This window comes from Arachis stenosperma, chromosome 2, assembly GCF_014773155.1.
Source record: "Arachis stenosperma cultivar V10309 chromosome 2, arast.V10309.gnm1.PFL2, whole genome shotgun sequence".
NCBI lineage: Eukaryota > Viridiplantae > Streptophyta > Magnoliopsida > Fabales > Fabaceae > Arachis > Arachis stenosperma.
This window is the reverse complement of record NC_080378.1, coordinates 50,424,710-50,436,126: the sequence shown is the minus strand read 5'-3', so window position 1 is coordinate 50,436,126 and position 11,417 is coordinate 50,424,710. Positions and strand designations below refer to the sequence as shown.

At 36.5% G+C, this 11,417-nt stretch overlaps 2 protein-coding genes across 2 annotated transcripts; both read right to left on the bottom strand.

The window, feature by feature from the left end:
- Positions 1–4,260: 4,260 nt before the first annotated feature.
- LOC130961011 (uncharacterized) lies at positions 4,261–5,042 on the bottom strand. Its single transcript, XM_057886612.1, has 2 exons — positions 4,932–5,042; positions 4,261–4,611 (listed from the first exon to the last, which is right to left on the bottom strand). Exons 1-2 carry the CDS (start codon positions 5,040–5,042, stop codon positions 4,261–4,263), a joined length of 462 nt encoding a protein of 153 aa, XP_057742595.1.
- An 803-nt stretch (positions 5,043–5,845) lies between these two features.
- LOC130962873 (uncharacterized) lies at positions 5,846–7,423 on the bottom strand. The gene is made up of 4 exons (XM_057889032.1): positions 7,015–7,423; positions 6,908–6,969; positions 6,415–6,496; positions 5,846–6,195 (listed from the first exon to the last, which is right to left on the bottom strand). Exons 1-4 carry the CDS (start codon positions 7,421–7,423, stop codon positions 5,846–5,848), a joined length of 903 nt encoding a protein of 300 aa, XP_057745015.1.
- Positions 7,424–11,417: the final 3,994 nt, after the last annotated feature.

Here is an 11,417-nt window from a genome sequence, read left to right as displayed (position 1 = left end):
CCCAAATAGCCAACCTTTTACTCCCCATTGTTAGCCAATTTTGAGCCTATGCTTAACCAACTTATTCTCAATTTAGCTTATTACAAGCCCAAGGCGGAAAACCAATGAAAAGTCCTTGTTTGGATCTTTGATTAAGCCTAGGCTAGTGAGAGTGTTTATTATTCAAGTTGGTGAGGTTTGGGAATATTGGATGGGATAAAATGGGTAGTACACTTTCATGTTTAGGAATTAGGTACATATTCATGTATTGATTAAATGTAGAGACCTTATGCATTGATGTTCTCGTATATAGTTTGAAAGAAGAAAAAATATATATATAAAGAAAAAAAAATGAATGAAAAAAAAAAGGGAAAAAATATGATGATGAAAAAGAAAAAAAATATATATATAATAAAGAGGGGACAAAATGCCCCAAAGTGAAGTCAATAAAAAGGAATCGATGCATAGGTGTTATGAATCAAATAAGAATGCATGAGTATGTAAGAAAAAGTGAAGAATGGGTAGTTAGGATAGCTTGCATTTGTATAGGTCATTAAATAGGTTAGGTGGGAAGGTCTATGCTAATCAAAGATTCAAATCCTAGTCCACTTAACCATAAATGATCCTACCTTGACCCTAACCCCATTACAACCTAAATGAAAGACCTCATGATGAATGTATGCATGCATTGAATAAGTGTTGATTGTTAGAAGAGAATCAAATTTTGGAAAACATGATTAGAAGAGAATTGAGTGAATTAACCCTTAAACACTTGAGTGAATAGAGCGGATACACATCCGGTGAGGGTTCAAAAGTTCAATCACATGTATTCACCCATATTATCTATATTCTTGCAAGTTGAACTCCTTTTGATAATTCAATACAATTGTGGTTTGGACTTAGTTCCTATATGCCTAGCTCTTGTGCTTACGCATGTCTCTTGGGAATTGATTTGATTGAACTAAGCACTTCCAATTGCTTTAGATAGTTGCCTTTAGATAGGGTTCATGTAGTTTAGTTGCATTCAATGTCATAACCCTTAGTACCTTCTTATTTTAGCATGAGGACATGCTAAGGCTTAAGTGTGGCGAGGTTGACAAACCCCAATTTGACGGTTTGTTTTGTATTGAATTTAGAGCATCTTGATAGCCTTTTGTCACATTTAGCCTAGGAATTAGCATGATTTTGTTATCTCTCCCGTATTTGTGCTTAAGTATAAAAACATGCTTTTTAAGCCTGATTTTTGATGAATTCTATTTCCTCTTTGATTCCATAAGATGCCTTGATGTGTTTGTTAGTAATCTCAGGATGAAATAGGCTAGGCATGGATCAAAGGAAGCAAGGAAGAAAGCAAACAAGTGGAGAGAAGCATAAAAAGTCAAAGAAGCAAGTCAGCCATGCACGCGCACGCGCATAAGGCGCTCGCGCGCACATTGCGAAACAGGCCAAGGACGCGCACGCGTACCGTGCGCGCACGCGCCGATGATGGCACATGACCTCACTAATGCAACACGTGCCTGGCGATTTGAGGGGGTTTCTGAACCCAATTTTGGCGCCAAATTGCTAAGGGAGAGAATTAAAAGGATGAAGGATTAAGGGGAAGGCATCATCACTTTGACCAATAATCACTTTTTAGTCATTAGTTTTGTTAGAGGAGTAGTTATAGTTAGTTTCTAGAGAGAGAAGCTCTCACTTCTCTCTAGAATTAGGATTAGGATTAGGTTTAGTTCTTAGATCTAGATTTTAATCTTTGCTTTCTTCTACTTCTACTCTTCAATTCCTTGTAGTTACATTCATCTTCCTCTATTCTTTTGTTGTAATTTCCTTTATGTTGTTCTTATACTTTGTTGTAGATCTACTATTGCTCCTTCCATTTTCTTTCAATTCAATAAGAGGTAATTCATAATAATTGTTCTTCTTTGCTTCTCCATTGTTAATCTCTTGCCCTTTGTAGTTAGATCTCTCTTTAATTCTTGCAATTTATGTTGTTTACTTTTATTGCACTCTATGTGTTTGTTGAAATGCCTCTTCTAGATTTAGTGTAGATTTTGTTCCTCTTGGCCTAGGTAGAGTAATTAGTGACACTTGAGTTATCTAATTCCTTTGTTGATTGATAATTGGAGAGATTGCTAATTGGTTTGGAGTGCACTAAAGCTAGTCTTTCCTTGGGAGTTGGCTAGGACTTGTGGCACAAGTCAATTCATCCACTTGACTTTCCTTTCTTTAGTAAGGGTTAACTAAGTGGTAGCAATGAACAATTCTCATCACAATTGAGAAGGATAGCTAGGATAGAACTTCTAATTTTCATACCTTGTCAAGAGCCTTTTATAGTTGTTAGTTTACTTTCTTGCCATTTATCTTTCATGCTTCATATCAAAACCCCAAAATAACTCACAACCAATAACAAGACACTCTATTGTAATTCCTAGGGAGAACGACCCGAGGTTTGAATACTTCGGTTTATAAATTTAGGGGTTTGTTTTAGTGACAAACAACTTTTTGTATGAAAGGATTATTGCTTGGTTTAGAAACTATACTTCGACGAGATTTCATTTGTAAAATTCTAAACCGTCAAAAATCTATTCGTCACACATCTGATTGTGTTGTATATTTATATATCAGTTATAGTTTTTCTCTCACCTTTGTTATTATATTTCTGTAACGAGGGATAGGAATTGTGATTTTATGATATGTTTGTATAGTAATTGGTTATATTATTCTTATATGTATAAAAGTGCTGTTATGATTTGTATGTATGTATGTATGAATATGTGAAAAGAGAAAAATATACTTCCGATTTTTAAAGAAAAAATCCGATGAAGTTTTCAGTTAAAGGCTCCTATTCTATTATTAAGTATATAGAAGTCGTCGTAATGTTCTCGCTATTAGAGTGGCGCAGCCGGAAGCATGACCTTCTGATAGTAAGAATGTTACACTTATTCAGATAGTAAAACTCTCACTCTATCTCCACTCTCATGATTTATCTTTTATGAACACCTGCTCGAGAATGTTCACGCTTCTGCAATTCCTTTCTAAATGATTTCCTCTTTCATTAACTATATTCTCATTATCATTCCTACTAAAAAAAAAGGTTTAATTATTCTGTTGGTCCCTATAGTTTCGTCAAATTTTCAATTAGGTCCCTATACTTTTTCTCCTTTTAATTAGATCCCTAAACTAATTTTTTTTCAATTAGATCTCTACAGTGATAAAAATGTTTGATTTAGCGGAATATTTCGTTCCCAAATTGAAGATACCCTAATTTTTTTCTAAATCCCTAACTGTCTCTTTCCTTCTATTTTCATAAAGACAAAATTAACCGTCTCACTCAGCCTCCTCATCTTCCTCTTCTCCATCTCTTTCCTCTCTTACCCTCACTCCTTCCACCTCCACCGCACCCCTCCTTCCCCGTCCCTGCTCTTCGATTCCACCCCTGACGACTTCTCCTCCAATGACCCCATCAACAAGCTCAACTTCAACAACCAAAACTCTGATCCCTACATTGATATAGCCGTAAAGTGAAGGATAACAAAATTCTACAATAGTTTTAAAGCTCATACCATACTATATATAGAAATAAATAATAATAGTAGAAGCCCGATGAAGGAATAAAAGCTCAAAGTCGCATGAAGCGGAATTACAAAATGCGAAAAGCGTTCACACACGATACCTAAACACATAGGCAAGATAAGAACAGAACATTAAATATACAACCTTGCATTAAAGCTCCAAGATAGAAGGTAGTAGCTAATAGATAAATAAAGTAAATATATATGATATACAGAAGGAACTAGTCATAGCCTGCGGAGTTTAGGCCGACTAGTCAAGATACACAACAAAGTCTTATAAAAGGTTTACTCCTATCTCTCGAAGTTTAAAAAAAAGCCTCTAAGGAAACAAATTTATATTTATACAAAAGATGAGAGAATAACTACAACAGAACTAAAGCAGAATAAGACAAAAGAGAAACCATTCTCTGTTCTTCCGTGCTTCCATCCCCTTTCGACTTTGCCTCTTTTCCTACCTGTCTTATGAAGCTTCTTTATTCCTCACCTTTCATCTGCCATCACCTTATCCTTGGATTCTTCGTATGATATTTTTTTTTAACTTTTGCTCAATACGAAAATCGATGACGAGCATCCTATATTATGTTTTTAAACTCTCTCCTGAAATAATTTTATAATCAATGCAAAATTTCTGGTCGACTCTCCTCGACAAGAAGAAATCGATTTGAGAGCTTATCATGCCACTCCTATAGGTTATAAGATGTTCATCTCTCTTTTAAAAAGATGTATTTGCGATGAGAAGGTCAAAGATTGAGAAAAAGTCTAAAATAATTTTACCCTCGGTATTGACCACCCCGAAACCATGGCCTCCGTGAATACTTTCATACCCAATCACTTCTCTTCCAGCATGGCCATTTAAATCTCTTCCTACAAAAATCTTATCTCTCGAAGGTATGTCTTGGACCAAACTCTCAAGATCCTCCCAAAACCTTATCTTGTGTTGCTCGTTCGAACCCCCTTGTGGTGCATAGACGCTAATCACATGAAAAGTACCTCCTTCCCCTACAAATTTATTAGAGATGATTTGATCATTTACCCTCTTGACATCAACTACATCCTTCTTCCACTATTTTTCCACGATAATACTTACCCCATTCCTATTCTTCACCTTTTCTGTATATCAAAGCTTGAACCCGGAGGTATCCAACTCCCTAGCCTTCACGCCGACCCATTTTATTTCTTAGAGACACATGATGTTAATTTTCCTCCTGGTCATGGTATCCACCACCTCCATGGATTTTTTTCTGTTAGAGTGCCTATGTTATATGTCCCAAATCTCAACCTTTTGTTGCTCTGAGCTTTACCTTTACCTTTTTCTTTGTGAACTCGCTTATTTATCCTTGTTCGTTCACAAAAACGTGGGAACCCTTTCTCATTTAACACTACATTCGGGCACCGATGCAATGGCTCTTGCTCATTTGACACTGTACGCAAGCCATACAGCACGTTACTTTCAGGTAACGACCTAGCTTTAGCGCAATAACGTCTTATATCCATGTTATGAAGATTCAACTAAGTTTTAATGTTACCTGTCGAAGGCCTAACACAATTTAAAATTGATTTTTCACTAAAGGTATAGCCTCTATCCATTTTGTAAAGTAATCTGTAGCAATGATTAAGAATTTAACCTGACCTGGTGCTTGTGGAAAAGGGTCGAGGATATCTAGCCCCCAATTTTACTGAAGGGCCAGCTTACCTCTGATGTTTGTAATTGTTCGGCTGGATTGTGAATGATTAGTGCATGGCACTGGCAATGATCGCAGTGTTTGATCTTGTTCATACAATCTTTTGTAGTTTAGGCCAATAGTATCCTGCTCTAAGTATTTTGGAGGCCAAGCTCCTTTTTCCTATGTATGTGCCACATACACCTTCGTGGACTTCATCCATGGCGAGGTTGCATTTTCTTTTTTTAGGCATTTTAATAGAGGTCTTTCGAAACCTCGTTTGTAAAACTCGGCTCCTACCATTGTAAAGAAGTTAGATTTCCTTCTGAATTGTCTTTTGTCTTAGATATTCCTGGTATCATTCCTATTTGTAGATATTGTATAAATGGTTTTTTCCAATCTTCTTCGTATGAAATACTCAACACACTTGTTAATTGGATACTAGGTTCATCCAGTGTTAGTTGTGATAAGCTCAGCTGATGGGTTAGGCCTCTAGTAGTGGCTAGTTTGGATAGAATATTAGCTCGGCAGTTTTGCTATCGAGGTATGTAGGATATTTCAAATTTTAGAAAACAAGTGACAAGATTGTTGACAATAGAGTTATATTTTTCTAATAATGTATCCCTTACCTGGAAATTAGTTGTTACTTGTTGCATGACTAATAGGGAATCTATGATTGACATTGAGGTGTATTATTCCAAGGGTATTAGCTAATTTTAGACTAGCTATAAGTGCTTCATATTCTGCTTGGTTATTGCTAGCATGGAAAGTGAATTGTAGATATTGTTCTATAGTCATTCCTTTGACATTTTCGAGTAATATCCCAGCTCCAGAGCCTTGTACATTTGAAGCCCCATCGACGTATAACATCCATATCTCGTCATGTGAAAGAGGTTCGTCGAGTGTGAGTTCTGCTATAAAATTGGCTAGTGCTTGAGACTTGATGGCTCCTCGTGCTTGGTATTGGATATCATACTCTGGGAGCTCTATAGACCATTTGATTAGTCTTTCGGTGAGTTCGGGCCGTGTTAGAATTTATCTAAGTGGGTTTTCTGTCTGGACTATGATAGTGTGGCTTTGAAAATAGTGTCATAGATGTCTTCCAGTTATGATAAGAGCCAAGGCTAGTTTTTCTAGCTTTGAGTACCTTAATTTGGTGTTCTAAAGAGATTTACTGACGAAGTATATTGGTTGTTGCTGCTTACCTATTTCTGTCACCAAAACAGAACTAATAGCATGATTAGTAATAGATAGATATAGGTAGAGAGGTCTACCATGCTCTGGTTTCTGGAATATAGGTGGTGAGGATAGTATGTTCTTTAGCTCAGTGAATGCTTGTTCGCATTCATTTCATTAGATGAATTCTTTTTGTTTTCTTAATGTTTTGAAGAAATGGTGTGAATGGTGTGCAATCCGAGGTAGGAATCATGATAGTGCTACCAAATGGCCAGTGAGTTGTTGGACTTCCTTAATTGATTTGGAGCTCCTCATTTCCAATATAGCTTAGCATTTTTCTAGATTCGCCTCTATACCTCGGCAAGTTAGCATATAACCGAGGAATTTGCCGTCGTAAACTCCAAAGCACCCTTTTTCGGGTTTAGTTTCATGCTGTACACTCGGAGTTATTGAAAGATTTCCTTTAGATCATTGATATGATCGCTAGTGGATTTGGTCTTTGCTACCATATCATACATATACCTCTATATTTCGTCCGATTTGGCTAGCAAAAATTTTGTCCATTAGCCTATGATAAGTTGCACCTGCATTTTTTAGTCCAAATGACATAACCTTATAACAAAACTTACCATGGTCAGTAATGAAAATGGTTTTATCTTGGTTAGGCATATACATAAGTATTTGGTTATAGCCAGAATATGCATCTATGAAACTTAAGCATTGAAAATCAGATGAGCTATCAACTAATTTGTCAATATAAGGTAGAGGATATGCGCCTTTTGGGCATGCCTTCTTGAGATCAGTATAGTCCACACACATCTTCCACTTACCATTGTGTTTTTTAACCATGACCACATTTGCTAACCAGCTTATTAATATGAGTTTCTTTATGAATCCAGCATTGAGTAGTTTCTGAGTTTCTCCTAAGAAGGCTTCCCTCTTGTCTGTACCAAGGTGAAGCTTTTTCTGGGCTATAGGTTGGATTGATGGGTTGATAGCAAGTCTATAACAGATGATATTTGGGTCAATACCTGACATGTCTATCGGAGTCCAAGCAAGCAAGTCAATATTTTGCTGCAGTAGTTTGATAAGGTGTTCCTTTGCTTGCCCTTGTAAAGCATCTCCAATATAGTGTGCTGGTCTTCAATATTTGTCAATTTTATTTTTGCTAAGGCGTCTGTAGGTATAGGTCGGTCTTTGATGAGCGGATAATTTATACGCTTTTTGGCATTGTTTTTAGGTAGTTTCTAGTATGTTTTAGTCACTTTTTAGTAAATTTTTATTAGTTTTTATGCAAAATTAACATTTCTGGACTTTACTATGAGTTTGTGTGTTTTTCTGTGATTTCAGATATTTTCTGGCTGAAATTGAGGGACTTGAGCAAAATTCTTATTCAGAGGTTGAGAAAAGACTGCAGATGCTGTTGGATTCTGACCTCCCTACACTCGATGTGGATTTTATAGAGCTACAGAAGCCCAATTGGCGTGATCTTAATTGTGTTGGAAAGTAGACATCTTGAGCTTTCCAGCAATGTATAATAGTTTATACTTTGCCCGAGATTTGATGTCTCAAACTGGCGTCCAAACGCCCACCAGAGACCCTTTTCTGGAGTAAAACGCCAGAACTGGCACCAAAGCTGGCGTTTAACTCCAAGGATGGTGTATGCACGTGAAGGCTTCAAGGCTCAGCCCAAACACACACCAAGTGGGCCCCGAAAGTGGATTTATGCACTATCTACTCATTTTCTGTAAACCTAGTTTACTAGTTTAGTATAAATAGCACTTTTTACTATTGTATTCGAAGTCTTGGACCTTTTGGAGTTCTTCAAACCCTTTTTGGAGGCTGGCCATTTGGCCATGCCTAGACCCTTTGTTCTTATGTATTTTCAACAGTGGAGTTTCTACACCTCATAGATTAAGGTGAGGAGCTCTGCTGTTCCTCATGAATTAATGCAAGTACTATGGTTTTTCATTCAATTCATGCCTACTTCTTCTCCAAGATATACTCTTGTACTTAATTCAGTTAAGTCAGACTGAAAGGGTGACCCGTGACAATCACTCTCTATCTTCAGTACTCGCTTAGCCAAGATCCGCGTGCCTGACAACCACAAAGCGGTCTACATAATGTTCAACGTAGCCATTGGACGACAGCCGGAGTATATTCTCTTGGGTCTCTATTCAATGATTCACATCATCTCTCCTGACAACAGAGCATCTAAATCTGAGATTAGGATCTTTGTGGTATAGGCTAGAATAATAGACAGCATTCCTGAGATCGGGAAAGTCTAAACCTTGTCTGTGGTATTCCGAGTAGTATCTGGGAAGGGATGACTGTGAAGAGCTTCAAACTCGCGAATGTTGGGTGCAGTGACAGTGTGCAAAAGGATCAATGATTCTTATTCCAATGCTAGTGAGAACTGTCAGATGATTAGCCCTGCGGTAGCTGTGCCTGGTATTTTTTATCCGAGATGAGAAATCTGACAGTTGATTAGCCGTACAGAGACCGTAGCCGGACCATTTTCACTGAGAGGATCATACAACTTGCCATGGAAGGGAGCACGCATGATTGGATAAAGACAATAGGAAACCAGAGGTTCAGGAGTAACAAAGCATCTCTAAACGCTTATCTGAAATTTCCACCAATGAATTGCATAAGTATCTCTATGTTATTTTCCGTCTTGTTTATCTTTCAGTTATCAATACCTCATAACCATTTGAATCCGCTGACTGAGATTTACAAGATGACCATAGCTTGCTTTAACCCGTCAATCTCCGTGGGATCGACCCTTACTCACGTAAGGTATTACTTGGACAACCCAGTGCACTTGCTGGTTAGCTATGCGGAGTTGTGAAAAGTGTGAATCATAATTTCGCATACTAAGTTTTTGGCGTCGTTACCGGGGATTGTTTGAGTTTGGACAACTGATGGTTTATCTTGTTGCTTAGATTGGGTAATTTTTATTTTTATTTTCAAAATAAAAATTCATGCATTGTGTTCTTCTGTAATCTTCAAGTTATTCTTGATGATTTCCTATGTTCAATCTCATGATTTTCCTGTTTTGTGTTTTATGTTGTTTTTCATATGCATTTTCAAAATCATAGTTTTTGAACATTCAAAATTTCTAAGTTTGGTGTCCTGCATGTCTTTCTTTTCTTAAAAATTTTTCAAAAATATGTCCTTGATGTTCATCATGATCTTCAAAGTGATCTTGGTGTTCATCTTGACATTCAAAGTGTCCTTGCATGCATTACTTGTTTTGATCTTGCATTTTTATGTTTTATTTCATTTTGTTGTTTCTCTATCTTTTCTTTAAAAATTCAAAAATAAAAAAAATAATATATCTTTTCAAGTAAATAATACAGAGAAATGAAGATTCAGAACATAAGGTAGAAGAATCACAGAGAAAAAGAGCTCACTGGCGTCAAAACGCCAGTAAAGAGGCACTTTGGGTGTTAAACGCCAGAATGGCTACTATTTTGGGCGTTTAACACCAGTAAAGCTATCATTTTGGGCGTTAAACGCCAGAATGGGCAGCATTCTGGGCATTTAACGCCAGAATGGGCAGCATTTTGGGCGTTTAGAAAAATGCGCAGTAAAAAAGGATTTTTGGAGTTTAATGCCAGCCAGGGTATCTGGCTGGGCGTTAAACACCTAAAGAGGTAGCATTCTGGGCGTTAAATGCCAGAATGGATAGCATCCTGGGCGTTTAACGCCAGGATGACACAAGGGAGGTGATTTTGTTTCCAATTCAAATTTTTTCAAATTTTCATGTTTTAATTCATAACTTTTTGCATAAAACATATTTTAAACTTTCATTTTTCATTTTTCTTTTAATGTTTTTGAAAATTTTCAAACTAATTTTTCAAAAATATTTTTCTTAATCTTCTCTCATATTTTCAAAAATATCTTTTAAATTCTTGTTAGTCAAGTCATCAATTTTAAAAAATCAAAACTTTTTAAAATCAAATCTTTTTCAATCATATCTTTTTAAAAATCAAGTCTTTTTCAATCATATCTTTTCAATCATATCTTTTTAAAATCAAATATTTTTCAATGATATCTCTTTTAATTTGATTTCAAAATCTTTCTTTTCTAACTTCTCATCTTTTCAAAATTATTTTCAAATCTTTTTCAAACAAATTACTATTTCTTATCTTTTTTAAAACAACCTAACCACTTTTTCACTTACAATTTTCGAAAATCACTAACCCTTTTTCAAAAATCTTTTTAATTAACTAATTATTTTAATTTTAATTTTCGAAAACTCTCTCTCTCATCTCTTTATATTTATTTGCTAACACTTCTCTTCTACTTATAATTCGAACCCTCTCTCTCCCTCTGTGTTTGAATTCTTTTCGTTCTCTCTCTACCTCATTCTTCTTTTCTTCTGACACCTCAAGGAATCTCTATACTGTGACATAGAGGATTCCACTACTCCCTTTTGTTCTCTTCTTTTTCATATGAGCAGAAACAGGGATAAAAACATTCTTGTTGAAGCTGATCCTGAACCTGAAAGGACTCTGAGGAGGAAGCTAAGAGAAGCTAAAGCACAAAACTCTGGAGAGGACCTTACAGAAAATTTCAAAAAAGAAGTAGACATGGCAGCCGAACCCAACAACAATGCTAGAGATGCAAGGAAGATGCTTGGTGACTATGCTGCACCAACTTCCAACTTCTATGGAAAAAGCATCTCAATTCCTGTCATTGGAGCAAACAACTTTGAGCTCAAGCCTCAATTAGTTTCTCTAATGCAGCAGAACTGCAAGTTTCATGGACTTTCATCGAAAGATCCTCATCAATTCTTAACTGAATTCTTGCAGATCTGTGATACTGTTAAGACCAATGGGGTTGATCCCGAGGTCTACAGACTTATGCTTTTTCCCTTTGCTGTAAGAGACAGAGCTAAGACATGGTTGGACTCACAACCTAAAGAAAGTCTGAACTCTTGGGAAAAGTTGGTCAATGCCTTCTTGACCAAATTCTTTCCACCTCAAAAGATGAGTAAGCTTAGAGTGGACGTCCAAACCTTCAA